Source organism: Apodemus sylvaticus, chromosome 3 (genome assembly GCF_947179515.1).
Source record: "Apodemus sylvaticus chromosome 3, mApoSyl1.1, whole genome shotgun sequence".
NCBI classification, from domain to species: Eukaryota; Metazoa; Chordata; class Mammalia; order Rodentia; family Muridae; genus Apodemus; species Apodemus sylvaticus.
Genome location: NC_067474.1, coordinates 47,035,578 through 47,057,676, shown reverse-complemented (window position 1 = coordinate 47,057,676; position 22,099 = coordinate 47,035,578). Strand labels below are relative to the sequence as shown.

General features: G+C 38.1%; 1 protein-coding gene across 4 annotated transcripts in view; it reads right to left on the bottom strand.

The window, feature by feature from the left end:
• Rngtt (RNA guanylyltransferase and 5'-phosphatase) overlaps positions 1–22,099 on the bottom strand; it is a 228,913-nt gene that overhangs the window by 162,818 nt on the left and 43,996 nt on the right. For all 4 annotated transcript variants that reach the window (XM_052176203.1, XM_052176206.1, XM_052176204.1 and 1 more), the window contains 3 exons: positions 15,472–15,607; positions 8,813–8,884; positions 6,317–6,481 (listed from right to left, as the gene is read on the bottom strand). In XM_052176203.1, coding sequence (XP_052032163.1) covers positions 6,317–6,481; positions 8,813–8,884; positions 15,472–15,607 — 373 coding nt within the window. The remainder of the gene's footprint in view (positions 1–6,316; positions 6,482–8,812; positions 8,885–15,471; positions 15,608–22,099) is intronic.

Genomic DNA, 22,099 nt, shown 5'->3' with positions numbered 1-22,099 from the left:
GCACACTAAGGAGGGGTAGTCTGTGAAAATCAGGCAGTCCCCATAACAAGTACTAGAGTTAATGAGGAGCCAAACAGTTCTTCAAGTTCAGATCATATTCTTCAAATAGCTTAAACGTAAGGCATGATTTAAAGCTACTTTTAGAATTTTATTTCTATCATTATATTCCTAAGTAAATTGTCTCTAAGGTTTTAAACTACCTGTCCCTCTCTCCTTACCATATTTAAGTGAAGCGTACTCATGAGTTATCATGATAGGCTAATGGAAGGCACAGTGAGTTTTAATTTCCTAGATGATTAACAGCTAAATCAGGACTGGTGAGATGGCTCAGTGGGTGAAACAACAAACTCAGCTTGGAGACAAGCACAGAACTCTTGCAAAGATGAGAGGCAAGAATCTACCCCTTAAAGTCGACCACTGACCTCCATAGGCACATCACTACATGCACACACATACACACATACACTCACACTCACACACAAGCATCATACACATATGTGTATGATGCATATCAGGCATAAGTGCATCACACGCAATCATACATACACAAACATTATACACCTACAAACACAGGCATCACACATATATCAAACATGCATACATGCACATACACACATACTACTACTAACATTTTTTAAAGCTAAATAAAAATATTTTTTCATTCAGTTTCTTAGAAAGATATTCCCTGACTCACTAGCAATGATTAAAAACCAAGTAAGGGATATTAGGGATGCTATGATAATATATGCCTCAACCTAAGTAATACCTTAATTTTAACACCAATATTTAATTTCCTCAACTTAATAGTTTTTATTAATAATTCTTTGTCTCTCATTAAATTTGGCTTACAAATATATTTACAAATCTGGTTTCCTTATCATTAAAAAAATTATTGATTTGGTTTGACAACATTAATCACTAAACCTAGATAAAACTCAATCTACCAATTTTCATATTTACCAAGAATGTTGTGAAAAGTGAGGACTTCCTGTCAAGTCTCAAGTTATCATTAGCAATAACCACTATTTTTCCTTAAACCTGACACAGGGAGAGCCTCATACCTCTCACCTTTAACACCAATATTTAAATGTAATGGTGTAATGAGCTATTTCTGCCTGTGAATCTAATTCTACTTAATTCTACTTAAATTATTCAAGTTATTTTTAAAACACTTCAAATCAGTGAATTTGTAAATAGTTAGTTGGAAACCCTGCAAAGAAATTTTCCTGTGGTAAAGCAGTGACTCGCCCTAAGCTACCATGACAGTAAATTTAAACTGTCAATTAGATACAATCTAGAATCCTATAAGAATGTCTCAATGAGGAGCTGTTCAGACACGCCTGAGAGAGATTTTCTGAATTAGGTTAACTGAGGTGGGCAACAGTATCCAGGGGCTGAGCCCAGAGTGAATGTGAGGGAGGGGAGCTTAGCCCTGGCCTCCACGTCTCTGTCCTTACTGTGGATGTGAGGGACTGGCTGTCTGAGGTCCCTGCCACCTTGACACCCTACTAATGACAGTTTGTAACCTGGGACTGTAATCCAGCACTTCCCCTCTAAATTGCTTCTGTTAGGCATACCACTTTCCATAGACCAAATAATTGAAGATTTTCTCTGAAGTGATACTTTATAGGTCTACTGAAAACCAAATCATTATAATGCATAAGTAGAAAAGATAGTGCTTCAAATTTGAAACATGAACAACAAAATAGAAGTTGTAAAGCTACAGTACATAGAAAAGACTCTCAGAAACACTGTTTAATAGCACCTGAAGACTACACTAAAGTAGGAACCGCACCCACTGTTTCTGGGACACAAACTGTCATTATCACCTCACCACAGTGCAGCAAGCTATATTATATGACTATTTAAAGAATAAAAGAATAATTCCTTTCACCCTGTAATTCTGGTTTATTCTACATACATCGGAAATTTCTGGAGCAAATAGCCCACACAGCTTCAACTGACGGCCTGAAGAGACTCAGAACAGTATCTGGTGACTTTTTATGAGATCTCACTGTTCCCCTGAAACTGAAAGTTTAGTTTTTAAAAATCCTCAAAAAATGGAAGCTTGGGTTTTAATCTTTAAAAGATATTAATCTTTAATGTTTTTTATTCCCCAAGTCTAAAACTAGCTCCAGTTAAGTTCATTCACTCTGTCTAGATGCTAAATTTTTCTCTAACCAGTAACCAACTATCATGGAAAAAATTATCGTTCTTGTTCACCACAAATCTAACACATTATCCTCTCTAAAAAAATTACTGATTTGTGTATTACTGGATAAAAGAAAAAATTAAGCTATGTCATTAGTTAGCCATTTATTTTCATACATAGTTTTTTCATTATCATCATTGGTTGTTTCATTAGCATGCATTATTACAATTAAACTTATAAAATTTGGTAAATCTCAACTGGAAGGTAGAAAGTATGACAGCAATTTCCACAAGAAACATATTTTATGATTGTTAAATAGGCAGAATCCAGAATTATTATTCTGTGAATAAGTATTCTGTGAGACAGTATCTAACTGAGGAAACTGAGGTAGGTAGCACAATCCATGAGTCTCCAAATGAATAAAAAAGATCAAACAAAGTTGGGTAGAAAGGAAGAGTGGGAGAGATATGGGAGAAGATGGGGAATGGGACTAGATATGACCAAAATACACTGTATGAAACTCCCAACGAACTCAAAAAATTATAAATTGGACATAGTATGCAAAACTTTAACGATTCTTATTAAAACACTAAAATGTTTAAATATTGGGGCTGGAGAGATGGCTCAGCAGTTAAGAGCACTGATTGCTCTTCTGAAGGTCCTAAATTCAAATCCCAGCAACCACATGGTGGCTCACAACCATCCATAATGAGATCTGATGCCCTCTTCTGGGGTGTCTGAAGACAGCTACAGTGTACTTACATATGATAAATAAATAAATCTTTTAAAAAAAATGTTCACATCCTTTGTCATTAAAAAAAGTTTAAACATTTATGACTATGTGACACATGTGTCAGTTGTGATATACACATACATGGCAATCTTTGAGACTATAAAGAATAAAGGCCATGCGGTGCTGTCAAAGAGACCCCCAAAACACACAATCCATTGTGTTGCCCCTGCTAGCAGCCCACAGAAGGAAGACAAGTCCCTGTTGTAAAAGAAACTGTGCACTTAGAAACAGGGCCCAGAGGCCACTGAAATAGAAATAATTTGAATGTTCCCTCCCTGAGTACTAGCTTTCATGGTATCAGAAGATGCCATGCAAGCTTCCAAAGGAGACAGGCAACCAACAGTCCCACTCAACAGCTATGAACCACACCAACAACCAGCATGGTACAACAACCCTAAGGGTGCACTAGTATAGCACGCATACCTTGGGAGTAACCAGCAGCTCTTCAATTAGACTTAAGAGCCACTCAACAAGAGGAATACCATGCATAGTCCTGAAAAATCTAGTTAAGTAATCAGTGCTAGTGAAATCATAATTATTAGAGGAGAATCTACCTACAACCACTAATTTACTAAACCAGTATAATCCCTAACAGTATCTAAACATCTGTCCTTACACCCACAGGTAAGTGTAGTCTTCATCCCTCATCAAGGAAACTTCTCTACACAAAAATCAAAAACTACAGAAAACCACAACCAATTAAAAAGCAAAATTATGGAGCCCAGTCCCAGGGAATATATCTATGAAACATTCCTGGCATCCAAGGCTCAGGAAATATTGCAGAAGAAGGGGCAGAAAGTTTCTAAGACCCAGAGGAGCAGGGACTTTACTATGATACTCTGTTTCCTAGTAACATCAGAAGCTACATCTGTAAAGCCTCAAAAATCAATATGATTGCTCAAATGTGAGCCAAACAAGGAGATGATCAATAAACATGCCAAACTGCCCAGGGAGAGGGGGAAGGCAGAAGGCCTCAACCCTATTCAAAGAACTACAGACAAATAAGCAAACATGGGAGAGGTGGTCCTCCCTAGGGAAAAGCACACCAATTGGTTGTCCAGTACCAAATGGTCAGCCCTGAAAACATACACAGAAGTAACATTATCTGGACTCATCAAGTTATTGTTAGGAATGTATGTGTATATACAAATACATACATGCATTCAATAACAAGCAATGAAACATGAGTTCATGAATTTGAAGGAGGGTAAAGGGTATATGGGATGGTTCATAGGGAGAAAGGGAGAGAAAATAATTGCAATTAAAATATAATCCCAAATATAAACAAAGGAAACCAGGAGATGATGGCTTATGTCTTTAATCAAAGCACTCAGGAGACACAGGCAAATGTCTAATGTCTCAAAAAAATAAACTAACAAAATAAAATTGGACAAAGAATAAAGGCCAAGTATAACAATAATGGAGTGAGAGGACTCAAGATTGTCAGGGTAAAAATTAAATTAAAAAAATAAGAAATGCAGAATAGTATATAAAGAATCATCTCTTGACTAGGCGTGGCAAAACTATGAATCTATGAATAGTATATGTGTTTGTATATTATAACAGAATTCCAAATACAGTAAAATAACCAACAGGAGGTGTTACTTTTCTGACTCAATGCAAAAATGAGTAGAAATACGTCAAACTTTTAAAATTTTGTCAACTACATTTAATCTAGTCAAATAATTCCATTTTAAATTAGTCTTCAAACAGAAAGAATAGACAGAATTATAGAACTCTCTTGTAGAGGAATTTTAATCCAGCAATGAGGCTGCTCTGGCGAGAGATAACATCCAAAGACCTTGTGAACTGACTGGAAAACAGGCACACCTGAAGTAGTTTGGAACTGGCTGGAATAGACCTACCCTTAGTACAAACCTGTAAGGTGAAATTAGTTTGTAGAAGGAAGCAGTGATGTTTGAAGATGTTGTCTAATTGAGGGGCAGACAAAGGGACGAATCACAGAGTCCCCCAACTCTCAGGAAAGGGCAGCTAGTATTTAAGAGCAGCAAGTTGGTCAGTGCAGTCGGTGCGCTGCCGTGCAATGGAACTGAGCTCATTCGAGCGCTCACACAGCTCAGTGCAGGTCAGCAAAGGCAATTGAAGCCAGAGGAAGCCAGAGAATAAGGAGCCAGAAGATTAAAACAAATTGCCAGAATTACTGTGAGGCTAGGCAGAGAAATTCAGTAAGAAGTTGAGAGAAGCCAGATTGAAATCAGTCGTCTTGGAGAGGAGAGAGAGCCAGAACATCCTAGCTGAACCAGCCAGCTAAAATTCAGGAAGAACTAGGGTGAACTTATTCAGCAGTAAGCCTCCCAGACGAGAATTACATGAAGCAAATAAAAGCACATTTACACTCTACTTATTACTGTTGTGAGAGGTATTTCTAACTGAATGTGTATCTAAAACCCGAGCAGATCATCATACCTTCACTGTATTAGCTGTATTGAACAACATGAAGAGGCTGTTAATAAAGCTAGATTAAGCCATTCCTTCCTTTTCATTGTCCTTTCTCTTTCCTTTGCCTTGTCTCCTCCCTCTCCCTCTTCCTTTCCCCTCCCTCCATCCCTCCCCGGCCCCTTGGTCCTGGATTCATTCTATATGATTCAATATGTATTGCAGTATTAGGGGTGGTTTTGTGCACCATGTACTCAGATGCTGACTTCTATGCCCAGAGATCTGACTGCAGTCCTGATAACATATATGGTCAAGCATCTCCAGTCTCAATGTTAGATAAAAACTGTTTCCCATCACCTCTGATTGGTTAATAAAAGAGCTGTTCATCCAATTAACTGGAGAGAAGAGATATGGTAGGACTTCCAATCCCAGTCAGGGGATCCCAAAGGAGAAGAGAGAGTAGATAGGACCCTGAGGAGCAGTGTGTGTGGAGAAAGCATGTGGAAGGTCCAGGAGGAGTCTCCATAAGGACCCATGTGGAGTAAAGTAAGCCAGAGAAAGGCTCGGACTAAAGGGAGAAGACCACGTGGCTGGAAAGCAGGCAGCTTTAGAGGGCTGGGACAGCCCAGAACCTGGTGAGTTTAGTTAATTAAAAAAAAAAAAAAAAAAAAAAAAATTCTCAAACAGGTCTCTGTCATTTCCTTAGGAGCTAAAGCAGGCAAGACTTACGCTTACATTGCAGCTTTTTATTTGTTTGTTTTAATGAGAATCTGTAACAGTGATTAGTAACAAACTATTCTAATGAACATGGACCCAGCATGGTGTTCTATCCACACCGAGAACACTGCTGAAGAGAAGAGCCTGGGTGCTGCCCTGGAGAAGACAGGGCAACAGAGTAGTAGTCATCCAAGTTCCTCTCACAAGCTGAGCAATGGAACGTGGAATTCCCAACTAAAGAAACAAATACATCTTACCTTTCTTGAAATATTGATGTCAAAAAATTGTTTAGATCTGACACTAAATGGTTCCTGGGTTTTGTCAATGAGTCCAGTCTTCATTTTTTCATGTCGTGGACTTATAATTTCACGCTCAATACACTGTAGACGAATATTAAAATCACAGTCTCCAACTGGTTGTGCCTGAATAAAAGAACAAATTTTTTTATTTGACCACAACTACATTGTCAGCATAACTATTAAGACTGCAGTGCTATATGCTATTGTCTATACAAATAGCAATCCTTGGAGATGTCTAGTGAATAATTAGTACACCATACATCCCAGTAATTAGACTAACAATAGCCATTTTAAAATTGAAATTACCTAAGGCAGCAAGAGAAAATGCTATCTATCTAAACTGGCTTAGATTTCAAGTCTGAATTAACATATTAACAAAATTACTATATTTTATTATTTAACTGTATTAGTAAAACCTAAGCCAAGAAAAACTTGCCTGTGGTGGATTTAATAAGAATGGTGCTTTCTGCCCGCTCCTCCTCCTTTCTCTCTAAGCGTATGCCCCCTTCTCTCTTTCTCTCTCCCTTCCTTACCCCCACCCTGTCCCCATGGTGACTTCCCTGGCCTTATTCCTTAGGGCCAATAAACTCACCCACCTGAGCACAGGTTCCCAATAAGCCTGTCTTTAATATAATCTTTAAAAAAAAAAATGGCTTCCACAGACTCATATATTTGAAAGCTTTGTTATCAGGGAATGGCACTACATGTCACTGGGGACAAGAGAAGCCCACACCAGGACCAGTGTCTAGCTCTTCTGTCTGTCTGTTTCTTCTGTCTGTCTCCTGTCTGTCTCTCGCCCTCTCCCCCCCCCCGCCTTCTTCCTCCTCTCTTCTCCCTTTTCCTTTTCCCTCTCTCCTCCTCTGTACCTCACCATAACAATAGACAAAACCTCTGAAAGTATAAGCCCCACTCAACAAGGAAATGAAGCCACTCCCCTGGCCTGTGGGTCTAACTGCAGATAAAAATGTATCTGATAGATGGGAGGAATTACCAACTTTGCAAAGTACTAGGCGTTTTTTTAAAGAATTATTTGTTTATGTCTATGAATATATTGTTGCTCTCTTCAGACACACCAGAAGAGTGCATTGGATTCCATTACAAACGGTTGTGAGCCACCATGTAAATGCTGGAAATTGAACTCAGGACCTCTGGAAGAGCAGTCAGTGCCCCTAATCTCTGAGCCATCTCTCCAGCCCACAAAGTAGAGTCTTAAGGACTATAAATAGCAATAAGACAACAACAAATGGATGGAGAAATGAGAAGGCTCACTGGTAGTAAGTGGAAGTCCTCTTGCAGAGGACCCATAGTTAGTTCCCAGTACTCAGTTCCAGGGACTCTAATGCCCTCTTCTGGCCTCCATGAACACTGCACACAAGTGGAGTTCATTCAGGCAAAACATTCATTCACAGAAAATAAAAATAAGTCTAAGAAAGAAACAAAGAGCAAGCCGATGTTTCCTAACTCTGAGGTGCTTAAGTTGAAAGCTTTAGTTTAAATTATAAAAATTGAACCAAAAATTAAAGTTATATACAATGAAAATATTCTGAGCCAGGCAGTGGAGGTGCACACCTGTAATCCCTGCACTCTGGGAGGCAGAGGCAGGCGAATTTCTGAGTTCAAGGCTAGCCTGGTATACAGAGTGAGTCCCAGGACAACCAGGGCTATACAGAGAAACCCTGTCTCAAAAAAATCCAAATCCAAAAAACCAAAAAAAATTAAATAAATAAATAGATAGATAGATAGATAGATAGATAGCTGAAAAAATGTTCTTAAATAACTGGGAGTAATGTAATCCCTGACTTTCAATATTACAGTTTAGTAAAGTAAAATATAATTCTCAAAAAAAATTCCTTTTAAAATACTGCTAGAAATTCTCGAGTCTTAAACACTTTAGTTACACATCCCTAATATGTTTTCAGTATGGTTTAAGTAAATGACCACATTTTTGAGGTTTTTGTTTTTTGTTTTTTGTTTGTTTGGTTGGTTGGTTGGGTTTTTTGTTTGTTTGTTTGGTTAGTTGGTTGGTTTGGTTTTTTGGATTTGGTTTTTTCTCTGTATAGCCCTGACTGTCCTGGAACTCACTCTGTAGTCCAGGCTGGCCTCGAACTCAGAAATCCCCCTGCCTCTGCCTCCCAGAGTGCTGGGATTACAGGCGTGTGCCACCACCACCCAGCTCATTTTCGGGTTTTAAGACAGGGTCTCATGAGGGTGGCTGTAAACTCCGGACCCCTCGCCCCTCCTCCAAGCTTGTGTCATCATATCTGACATGTACTTTCTCTGTTCATTACAAACATTTTAATCTTATTAGTGGAGGTGCAGCTCAATGGTAGGGCACTTGTCTAGCCCATCCATGAATTCAATACCTAGAACTACAAAAACATATTAATATATATAAATATGCACATTAACTCTGTGACGATTTTAACAATTGTATGAATGATAAGAGGTACTTACGTTGAACTTAATTATGTCATATATCAAATATCTCGGGACGGCCTGTCCATTTACTTTGTCAATGATCATTTCCTTGAAAGAAACAAATATGTGTTTTTACTTTAATAGCAATTTTTCATTTTAATAGAATATAATACACACAGAGAAAAGGTATAAAGCTTCAACATATGTCTTGAGATTTCAAAGCACATACACTTGTACTTATAAAATCAGCACATTTTCAGAATGCCAAAAATCTTTACTATGTATTTATATGTCCAAATAATCTATGATGTTACCTCCTTGTGTTTTGGGTTAGAGATTTGTCATTTTGTTTAGAGTCAGGGTCTTGTTATGTAAACCCTGGCTAGTCCCTAGCTATGTAACCCCTAGGTAGCTCATGAGGTAGCTGCAGGAACTCGGCTCAGGAACTCTCAACAATCCTCCTGCCTCAACATTAAAAGTGTTTAACTTATACACTTGCACTGTCACAACCAGTTATATGTTCTTTATAGCTGAATAGTTACACTACATTCTCCTTTATGTTTAGATTACTAGCAATATTTAAAAGTAAACAATTTTTAATTCTGAAATTCAGCATCATTTTGATGTTTAAAATTGTTATATGCTTAAAAAAAAAAAAAAAAAGAAATGAAAAAAAAATGCCAGTGAGGATGTGGGGAAAGAGTACTGGTATAGCAACTATGGAAATAAATGTGGAAATTCTTCGAAAAAAAAAATTGTTATATGCTGATAACTTTAGTCTTATTATACACTAAATTTCCTATATAACTTTTTAAATTTTCATATAAAGATCACTTCAAATCTACCATTTGCTTTGACTTTTTAATAAGTCAAAACAAATTCTGTATGAGGCACAGTAGAAAACAAGCAATCTCAGCATCCAGGGAATAAAGGGGAAAGTGAGATCAAAGCCACCCACCGCTTCAGCGCCATGACCACAGGTATGTGCTACAATCCTGGAGTTAGGCAGCAGTTTGGATGGGGCCAGGGTTTTGTTCATGATACCCAAGTACTCTACCAACTGAGCTACAGCTCCAGTCTCAAATTTGTTATTTTAACCTGTTTATAGAAATGTGTTTGCTTAAACATTTCCATATGAATGCTTTATGCAATAACAAGGTGGTACCATGATTTCATTTAATGTTTCTTTTCAACAACTGTGACTAGAAAAAGTTAATTTTGCATAACAGACAAAAAATTCTCACAAATTATGTTTAACAAAAAAAATTTTCCTGTAGACATTGGTTTAAACAGCCAAAAGGAAAATATATTATCAATAAACAAAACAAAATATAATAGACAAACGAGCAAGTGTTGTTTATTTGTTTAATGACAGCCCAAAATACACAGCAGACAAACTAAGCTGGGCTGGAGGCTCCTTGCCTGCTAGCTAACCTGCAGAGCTCTGGAAGGTACTCGGCTGAAGGAAAAACTGTTACTAATAGTCTTGCTCAGCTATTGACCCTCTGTGCAACACTACTGAGAGGATAGGCAAGATGTACACACAGATGAAATAATGTTATATAAGTAGCCAACCACATTCTTAATGGAACTGAGGCCCCTCCCATGGGAGGGTATTTACATCCAGTCCTATAAACCAAGGGAGGCCAAAGTTACTCATATTGACTTGCTAAGTGGATATGATGTACCTGTCAGATTGCCTTCCAAATAATTATATATTTATGCTTAGAGAACACTACACTCAGGAGAGAGAGGCAGCGGGATTTCTATAAGTTTGAAGTCTGCCAGTCACCAACCACTACTATTCAGTGGACCTGGGAGGGAGGAAAAGAGGGAGAGGGAATACAGAAGACTGACAAACACTCAGATGAGAACTCCAGAGATGTGTAAATAGAATCCTTAAATACGCATGTGGGAGACAACTTAAAGCTCAGCAAAGGTCCACCCAAGAGCCATAGCAGTATCGGCACTAAGTACAAGATCAATGCCTGTTAGCATCACACAGACCAGAAAATCTCAGTTGCCAAGCAAAATACCAAACACTTGTAATCCCAGCATTCAGAAAGATGGAGCATAAAGAGATCCAGTCCAAAATGAACGTGGTGGTTTGAATGAGAATGGGCTCCATGGGTTCATTATGCTTGAATACTTGGTCCCTAGTTAGTGGAACAATTTGGGAAAGATGAGGAGTGTGGCCTTGTTGAGAAGGTGTGTAAATGGGGGTAGGCTCTGAGCCCACACTAGGTCTAGTCCCACTCTCTGTCTGCCTGCAATTTAGGGATCAGATATGAGATCTCAACTACTGCTCTAGGCCATACCTGCCTGCTGTCATTCTCCTATCCCTGATGTTCATGGACTAAGCCAATGAAACTGTAAACAAGTCCCCAATTAAATGCTTTTTTCATAAGCTGTCTTGGTTACGATGTATCATCTCAGGAATAAAACAATAACTAAGATAACGAGGCACAAAGCACCCTGGTTTGAGGAAAACAGGAGGGAAGAAGAGAGGGAGCTCATAATTGGTGGAGCATTGGGTACTGAGAAGAATATGGCTTCAATAAAGTGAATCATCCCTGCATTAAAAGTTACTCTGCTAAGTGAGGTAACCCAGACTCAAAAGGTGAATCATGGTATACACTCACTAATAAGTGGATATTAACCTAGAAACCTGGAATACCCAAAACATAATCTACACATCAAATGAGGTACAAGAAGAAAGGAAGAGTGGCCCCTTGTTCTGGAAAGACTCAGTGAAGCAGTATTCAGCAAAACCAGAACGGGGAAGTGGGAAGGGGTGGGTGGGAGGACAGGGGGAGAGAAGGGGGCTTACGGGACTTTCGGGGAGTGGGGGGCTAGGAAAGGCGAAATCATTTGAAATGTAAAAAAAAAAAAAAAAATACATCGAATTAAAAAAAAAAAAAGTTACTCTGGTCCTAAATAGGATGAGGGCACACAACAGGGGCGCAGGTGGACATAACACAGACAGAGCAGTGTTAAGAGCCAGAGGTGGTGTAGACAACTATAAGGAAGCAGTAGGTTCTCAACACAGCAGGGCAGCTGAACAGACAGATTCTGAGTAGTTGCAACAATATGCAGGAGACCTGTACAAAACCAAACCAGACCAAATCCCAAAATGGAAAAGGAGCCAGCATGAAATCCCACCCCAACCATGGAGCTATTAGCAAATATTAGATGCCAGGACAGGAAGAAACACATTCTCTAAGATGTAGGCCCTGGTAAGTGACAGCACTCTAGTGGAAAACCATGCATCCAAGAATAATAAAAATATCTTAATGGGTTTTTTAAAAAGACACACAAAGTTGGATAGGTAAAGAGAGGAAACAGATTGGGGGAGAGGGTGATTATGAAAAAACATCTTGTGTGAAATTCTCAAAGAAATAATAAAAATTAAAAATTAAAAATAAACCCTCTGGTTCAACAAAAGAATCTTAAAATCTAGCTCTGAAAAAAAAGTTCCAAATAAATTAACTAGATTCCAAAACACAGTTTTAAAACCTTTAAGGGACACACTACTAGGTATGGTAGGATATGTCTGTAAAGCTAGAAATTCAAGAGATAGAAGGATATAAATAAATAAGGCAGAAAAGGGGGAAGAAGAAAAGGGAAATAAATAAGAATAGAAAAAGATGACTACTCCTTTCCAACAAGGTAAAACTTAAATATCTAATCTCCAATCAGGCATGCAACATGAACCAAATAAAACAGACTCAAAGCTGGCAGAGGTATAAAGTCAGGTCAGAACAGTAAGTCAGCTTACTCATGTATAGCTGATTTTGTTGTTTAAGATCAGAAAGATAACACAGAGACAAAGAATCAGAGATTTTCAACAGTTCAAAAATATGGTTAGGATTAATAGCAACTAGGTGAAAAAAATTCACTAGTCTTGAAAAACATAGGAAGAGACACCACACGGAAGCAGAGGCAGGCAGCTCTGAGTTTGATGCAAGCCATGGCTATGTAGTGAGAAAGAGAAATAAATGAAGAGAAACTGTCTGAGAGAAAACATTAAAGAAAAAAGCATGAGTGACTCTCCTACGGAGGATGGTAATAACAATCATGAACATTTCTACACTTGAAGTGGAAATTACAAATTTACAAATAAAAGAAGCTCAATGACTCCCAGGTACCAGAACCCTGAAGAGAGCCCCACCTATGGCACATCAACATCAAGCCTCTCGAGAGCTCTGGAAAAAACCCTACCCAATGCATCAACTTCATGCTCCATCCAGAAGTCATTAAAGGACTACAGAGACAGCTGGCTCAGCTGTGAAAAGCCTGCTCTGCTGTGGGAGCAGCCCTGTAAGCCAGGGTCTGACTGCCAGTAACTCTAGTTCCAGGGATTCTGACACCCTCGTATGGACCCTGAGGGTACTGGACTCGTGTGTGTACACCTTCACACACATGTGCATACACTTTTTTTAATATTTAAAAAAGAATTCCCCAGAAATCACACTGTTGTCTTTTGGACTAAATGTTGCAATCCAAAAATCAGAGCACAGATCTTTCCTGATGCTTCCACACCCCAACATGCCAGTATGTTGATCTTCCTATTTTCTATACTCAAAGTCCCAAGGCATCCAACCTCTCTGCCTATTCATTCATATTTTCTGCACGCAAACTATGAATTAGGCATAATTCTAAGTTATAAAAGAATAAATATGTAGCCACTCCCTTCAAAACCCTTTTGAGTCTCAGTAAGTGGAACTCAGATGCTACATGCTACTAACTAGAGTCACTGAAGAAGAGAGATGGCTATTATTAGAATGTCAGGAAATTTTTTATTCAAGCCACCACAGTTTGAGAGTAAAACACGTTGTAAATATTAAATAATAATAAGTATATACCTGTACCATCACAGCCCAAATAAGTCATATAGTATAAGTCTAAAAAAAAGAAAAGCTATTTTTATTTGGCAAACAAGAAATTTAATAATGAGGCGCATAGTCATAAGGTGAAATTTTAAAGATGCAGTTAAAAGGTATTTCCTACAAAATAGCAGATAAGCTAAATGACATAAGACATAAAAATGACTTTTGTTCTTCACAGGACATCCGGTGTCTTACTCTCAGACTCAGTCACTCGGACATGGCCTCTCAGTGAGCTGTAGCTGGGGGAGCTGCCAGCGCGAGTCTGCGATGTCTCTGTCTCTGCCCCCACAGCCCTAGAGCTACAAGCACTTGCCACAACTAGGCTCACAGGGTGCCTGGGGTACAAACTCAGGCCCTCAGTCCTGCATAGCAAGATCATCCAGACATTTACATCAAATAAGTCTAAATCTGCTAAGTGGAAAATTACTTTTAAAAGCATCTACAGCTTTCAGTTCTTTATGTAACTGTAGAGATCAGGAATGATCTCCGTGAGCACATACTTGACTGGAGCACTCCTTTTTCAGCCAAGCTAAAGGTTCCGTGAATATTCAAATCCTGAGACAACAGGCCCCAACACTTCTAATAAATTGTTTAAGAATCTACACTCTGAAGCCAGCTGTGGTGGTAGAGATGTATACCACCACTTGAGAAGCAGAAGCAGAGTTCTTGAATTCAAAAATCAGCCTAAACTACTAGACGATCTATATAAGAACCTATCTCAAAAAAAAAAGAAAGAAAGAAGAGAATAGAAAAGAAAAGAACAGAACAGAACAGAACAGAAAAGAAAAGAAAAGAAAAGAAAAGAAAAGAAAAGAAAAGAAAAGAAAAGAAAAGAAAAGAAAAGAAAAGAAAAGAAAAGCCAGTTCTCAAAGTCGAGGTTACTGATAAATGTGCTGTACTTGCCAACAGTGAACACCTTGCCCTGAGCAGTCCACAGTGACAGCCATCAAACAGGGACACAAGTTATTCCCACATTAGGAATTTCAGTTATATTTTTTATTAGTTTGTTATATTGGATTGTTTGGTCTGATTTTTTTTTTCAGAGACAGTCTTCGTCTGAAGCCAGACTAGCCTGGGACTTAACGGCTGGTGGTGACCTGGCTGTGTTTCTGTCTCGGCTTCTCCAGTGTGGAGATTAAAAGCACACGCCACTATGCTCAGCTTTCCCAGACTTTCTGTAGTATTCACATTAATGTTTACTTAAAAGAGCCCTTTTTTTGTTAGAAATGAATAGGGAAAGCTATTTTGAGGGATGAGATTAAAAAGCTACTTCTTAATTATTAAAAGTAAATAACTACTTTTCAATAATGAAAACAAATATTTAATTTTGTTCCCTTAAGATTTATTTAACTCATTTCCCATATCATGAACACTTTTTCTATTAAAGAAAATATATGAAAAATGCTGTTTAGACTCAAGGATAACTATTTGGAGCTTGTTGGTTTGGTTTGGTTTTTCCCCTTTCCCCCTCTTGCTCTGCCCCCACTCACTCTAGCCCATAGATTATTTGTTTCTCATTTCGGAAGGCTGTGAGCCACCATGTGGTTGCTGAGATTTGAACTCATGACTCATCTGAACTCATTTGAACTCATAGATGCCCCAGCATGGGGAAATCGAGAGGGGGGAGTTAGGTGGAAAGGCACATTCTTGGAGGCAGAGTGTGGAAGGACAGGTTGGGGGTTTTTGGGGAGAGGGAAACTGGGAAGGGGTCTAACATTTGGAATGTAAATGAAGAATATATTCAATAAAACAATAATAGGTGCACTATTTATTTTTTTTAAATACACATATAAATAAATTACTTACCCCATCCAAAAGAGTATTTGATAAATGCATGCGAAGATCTTTACGAAATGGAAATTCCAGATTTGAAACATGAAAAACGGAATTATCTCTGTCAATCATAAAAACTTCATTTGTGCCATCAATCAACATCATGTAACTATAATAAAACATTAAAAGGTATATTAACATATGGTATCAGAAACAATGATTACAAACAGCAACTTGTTTTCTCTCAACAGGCAACAGTTCCATGGAACGATTGCTAAAGTCTGTCTCTCAATCATACAAATTAAAACATCAAAAGTTTCTTTTTTAGGAAACATAAAAATAGGAAACTTTATTATGATGAACACAAAATGGTGTATTTTAAGAAAAATGTTTTTGTAATCTTGATTAGATTCTATATCAAAGCATTTCAAAATGTGATATATAGTATGTATAAAACATATATGTGTAATACGTGTGTATATATTACAAACTAAACATGACACTTTCCATATCAAAGTTAAAAAAACAATGAGTTTAAACTATTTGATGCTCTTTTTATGATACCAACTGCACAAGTACTTCTCTTCCAATCAACATTATGGTAAAGTAAAATTATCAGTATGTCAAAATTCTTATTCATGAGTACAAAATTAAAGTATTTTGAACACAGGTATGAGAATTTACATTGGTCTTTAATCCCAATATGCAGAAATTTATGCACTTAACAAAGTCGTCATTCTCCAGAAATGAAATTACACGTATGGTATCTGAAGCCAGTAAGTTTTGGGAGTTGTTTTATTTATAAGACAGGATCTCATTGTGTTCACATGAGATGGTGGTGCACGCCTTTAGCCCCAGCAGCACAGGCAAGCGGATTGCTGCATTCAGGGCCAACCTGGTCTACAGGGAAAGTTCAAGGGCAGCCCAAGCTACATTGTAAGATCCTGTTATGAGGACTCCACCTTGGCAGTGACACTCGTCTCTCTTTAAAACAGAAAAATGGTGGGGAACTGAGGAAAGAACTCGGTCAGTAAAGTGCTTGCTGTGCAGGCAGGAACACCTGACTGTGTGTCATCTGTGACCTGTGGGGACGTGACTGTGGGGAAACAAACCCCTCAGGCTCTGGTCTAAATACAGGATCCCAGTTGGTGGGACTCTTAGGAAGGGTGAGAAGGTGTGGCCTTGTTGGAGGTGTGTCACTGAAGGTGGGGCTTTGAAGCTTCTTATTTTTTAAGATTTATTTATTTTATGTATATGAGTACACTGTAGCTATAGGCTTCCAAAGATAGAATTTACTACAAAGAATTGATCATGTGAAAACAGCTCTATCTAGAGAGATAACAAAAAGTTATTTAATAATTAGCATTCAGGGATTCCTCTAAATGTATTAATATTTGGGTCTTGAAACAAGTTGCTGAAGTAAAATTTTTGGCTTCAATTCTAATTATTACAAATGATGCTCCTTCTATGTGATACAGGAAGAAACGAGCAGGGCAGAGAACACACAGCAGTGGCGGAGCTCTTTACTAACATACGCAAGACCAGAGATTCAGACCACAGCACCGAATAATGAGTTGTCTCATATTTGGGAACAAAGGTTAAAGACTATAGAAAGGACTTTCACCTCACTCCGAAGAACATGAAAGTAAGCCAGATTATTTTTGAAAGAGCCAACTACCTCACACATTAGTGGATATAGGCCCAGTACCTAACTAGAAATCTACTAGCAACAACCATGAAGCACTAGTATAATATAAGTTCTTTTTAGGAAATTATCTCAAATGCAAATTTAATATTAAGAATTATTCATGTCTATATACTCATTAAAACACAAAATTTCACTGAACCATTTTGTTTTATTTTCATGCTTCATTTGTTTGTTTGTGTTTGTTTATACAGACCTTGCTATGTAGCCCAGGCTTGGCCTCAGGCTCAAGATACTCAAACTGTTCAACCCTAGAAAGCCTCTGCAGCCCAGGTTTGGGACCACAAACATACACCAGCACATCTAGTTCTGTGGTGTTCCTTCTATAAAGGTGCACACACAGTAACTCTAGGTTATAGAGATGCCATGATCATAGTCTCATTGTAAACACAACTCTCCAGCTGACCTAGAAACAGCCCAGTTTTATCTTTCTCATCACTAAGATTACAGAGTTGAGTAAAGTCCCCAAAAGTGACAAAGTTGTGAGCGACAGCACATTAGAGTCTACATTCACACTCCTACTGCTACTTTAAACAGAAAATAAGGCTGATTATCATATCACCAATTCACAACTCTGATGACAAATTTACATTTCAAAAATTTACCTTAGACTTTGAAAGCAGAGATCTCTTTGTCTTTACAGACCAGGTCCATTTAAACACACACAGGACACTCAATAAATGTTTAAGGAAGATTAGGTACAAGAAAGCTTGTCGTACTATTTTATAACAATGAAAACTCAAATATGTATTACAGAGCAGACTAAATACCATATCCCCACCTCACAAAAGTGTATTATCCCACTATTTTAAAACATAAAAAAACATTAATATGGAAACTCCATCTCTGAGCACCTCTTTTATAAAACTATACCATGTCCTCCTTAACCCAAATATTTTTAGATTCTTTCCAACTGTTAAAAACAAACTGAAATTTTGTAAAAAGATTTATTCATTCATTTCATTCTGTATACAGCATTCTGCTGCATGTATGCCTGCAGACCAGAAAAGGGCACCAGATCTCATTATAGACAGTTGTGAGCCACCATGTGGTTACTGGGGATTGAACTCAGGACCTCTGGAAGAACAGATAGTGTTCTTAATCTCTAAGCCAACTCTCCAGCCCCCAACTGAAACTTTTGAGCACATTTTATATAGTTTAAATTCCTTCTTCCTCATCCCCTTTACTGAGTAAACCATGAACCAAAGTTAGCAATAGATCTGCGTCACACAAAATTACAAGTCCTAAGAGCTGAAGAGAGTAGCATTCCACTATCACCACCCAGGAACTAAACTTTTGAGAGGGAGAACAAGACTGGTGATAAAGTTGTCTATCAAAAGACGTTCTTAAAATTACTTCTCACAAGAGGTGTCCAAGACAATCCTTTAGATACATTAGTCAAAATTGATTTCCACCATCAAGAATGCTATTAAGTATGTACCTCCAATACTAGTTTTATGGGTTTGTGTTTTTCCCCACTCTCTTCAGCTAAGTGAAAATTAAATATGTCTATAACAGCAGTGTTAATGTCCCTGGCACACCCTTGATACCAAGAGTTGCATAATACTAGCTATTTATATAGAATAACCTTGTTCCAAGAGGCAAGACACCTACATCCTTTAGCAGAGACATGCATAAGGCTGAGTTACCTTTCCCTGTGGATCGCTTCCCTCACAAGACTCCATTACCTAACCACTGCTACCCTTCTACTCTCCTCTAATCCCAGGAAACTTGCAAACATCTTAAAAGTCACTGCAGAGTTTAGAGTCACTTCACAAAGTTTCCTGACCTAAGAAAAGCTACTCAAGCCTACCCATTACTCACAAATAATACAACTGACTTGCCAGCTTGAGCTTCCTTCCTTCCTTCCCCCATGGAATGGTCACACAATGATCTGTCTTCCCAATCGCTTCGTTTGCAAAACTATACCATGTCCTCTTTAACCCAAGCATTTTTAGATTCTTCGCAACTTTTAATAGAAGTTAAAACTTTAAGCATTTTTTATTTTTAAAAGTCCTTCCTCCTCATTCCCTTTTCTTAGATCTATCCATGAACCAAAGCCAGCATCACATGTATGCCTCATACAGAATTACAAGTACTAATATTATCCCCTGTGGACAACACAGGTCCTACAGCCTCCACAGGGAACGGCTATCTCCTCACCTCCTAAAACCACACTGCCCTAAAAGTTTCTAAACTATCCAATATAGCTTTTATAAACTTACAATGCTGAAATTACACTGTTTAATTAACAGTGCAATTACAGTAAGCTTCATTATCTTTGTGACAGATATACAAACTAGGTAATTTAGCTACCTTAGGAATTAAGTAAAATTCATTGGCAAATTTGATAATCAAACCACTACTTATGCTAAAATTCTATAAAACACAATTTAAAATAAAGGAACCACAGGAAAAGAAACCCAAGATAATTCAAAATCGTGTTTCAGGCATTTCCACAACACAAGAAACAAGCTGGTAAATGTGTTTACCTGGTTCATAAAACATTTCAACACCTTAAAGGAATAACTATTGGAAGAGAAATCCATCATTTAAACTCCTAAAAATTCAAAACTTAACATTAAGGTCTTTGTTTTTACAACACACATATTACACTAACACTGCAGTCTCCTCCTGCGCCAGCTCCTGACCTCTGCTTAGAAGAGGGATAAGCATCTTGCTCTATCACTCTAGCCTACTCCCTTGAGAGAGACAGGCAGGGTCTCCAATTGAACCTGGATCTAGGCTAGCAGCCAGACAGCAGTCCTCCTGTCTCTGGCCCTCACTCCATGAGCTGCAGTTACAGGTGCTTTCAACCATACCCAGCTTTTTACCTGGGAGCTTGGATCCAAACTCAGGTCTTCATGTTTGTGCAAATGAGATGTCTCTCACCTCTCCAGCCCAAGCATTTTTTTATTACTGCTGTTACTGATAAAGACAACACTGAACTAGCCAAGTTTCATTGAACATTATTAAAATATTCCAGTACTCCACGCACAGGTATTTTAATGCTGGTGTACTGAGTCTACACATAAAGCAGAATACTTTACAAGGAGAGCTTTTCTTGAATCCCGACATGAAACAGATGTGATGAAGGCCTTGTGGCCTGACATTCATTTTAGGCCATCGCTTCCTTCTCTTACACGTGACCTGCGTGCACACATGATTATACAGACATGTATTGTTTAAATGTAAACAGTGAAGCCCATTACTTCCTTAATAATAGAAATATCAATTCTTTCTAACCAATCTCTTCTCTTAGAATTGTATACTAAATGGAAGGCCAGCAGCAGTTACCCAAATTGAAAGTACTTTGACTCTTACAGGTAAACAAATCATTTTTACTTTATATACTGTTTATACTACAAGTGCCCTACTGTATCTTGGTAAACTTTGTCTATGGAAAAGTCATTAGGCAAAAGAGTAACTTTTGTTTCAATTTTAATTACTATACAACTAGAAAGTAAAGAACCCAGGATGCTGACAATAAACAGCTAAATCTCCAAACATTCTCAAATGTCATGAGTGTCCTATCAAAAGAAATAGATCATTTTCAAAATTATAGAAGCTTCTATTTCAAGAAATTCCTTAAACAAGAAATTTAGACTTCTACAAAGCATAAACACACACACTCACTCACACACACACACACACACAAAACCACCATTAACAGAGAGCTTGCCTAAGGACAGGATCCAGTATCAGATTCTAGATTCCTCCATCCTACCTCATGAATAAATGCCAAGTAATACAACAATCAAGTGTAGAATAAGAGAGAGATGAAATTCATTCCAAGCCATTTTAAATCATCTAAAAACTAAAAGTATCTTGCAAAGACCCTGGATTCAGTTCCGAGAACCCTCATCATGCAACTCACAATAACCTGTAACTCCAGCTTCAGATATCGGACACATGTGGCTTCTGTCCATACCTATACTTCCACATACCCATAGGTAGGAGGCATGTAGGTCTTTGTGCTCACATATAAGCAGTGAGAAAATCAGGAATATTAGACGCACCAGGCTGCCACTTCAAAGAGAGAAATGTATAGCCTGTTTTCCAGGAGCAGACATGGTTAATAGATTGATGACCTCTGTGCTAGCCCATATCCCACATGGTGCCCCCAGACCCTGGATTATCTCAGCCAATCTATGGTGTTATCTTCCTCCCTAATCTTTATCTTGAGCTTATCTTGAGCATGTTTCTTCAGTTAATCTATAGGAACTATCTTTATGGAAAATGTCACTTGTACTTTACAAGAGAGTCTCAATGTAGTCATGCCTTAAGCTTTATTGTACACGTGGAATTGAGTTAATGGTCACCAGGAAACTTTTTCACAAACTGGCCGTACTCTTAAGTATGCCTAAAATAAACTATCTAGAGTCAGACTCTCCACGTCTGAGCTAATATCAGCTAAACAAACTTTCCTTCTTGTCTCTGCTGGATCAAAACTGTTGGCCATGGCGTCTGTAAAGACCCTCAGCATCCATACACACAATTCAAAATAGAATAGCCAGTTGTAGTAGTTCACTCCTTTAATCCCAGACCTTGGGATGCAGAGATAGGCAGAAATCTATAAATTCAATTACAACCTTGTCTACATAGGGAATTCTGAGCCAGTTACAGATGCATAGTTAAGACCCTGTCTCAAATTAAATATTTTTAAAATTTTGTTTTTGAGGAGTTAAGTGGCCACCTTGCAAGCATGGGCCTAAGTTCAATCTCAGAACCTATGTAAAAAAAAAAAAAAAAAAAAAAAAAAAAACAGGCAGGGCTCACTGGCAAGCCAGCCTAACCTGATCTGGATCATAGGCTCCAGGCCAACGAAAGATTCTGTTCAAAGGAGGTGCAGTGTTCCAAAGAAAACACCAAGGTTGACCTCCATCCTTGACGCGTAAATTCACATACAGAAACCCATACTCACTGTGGTGGTTTGAAGAAAAATGGCCCCCGTAG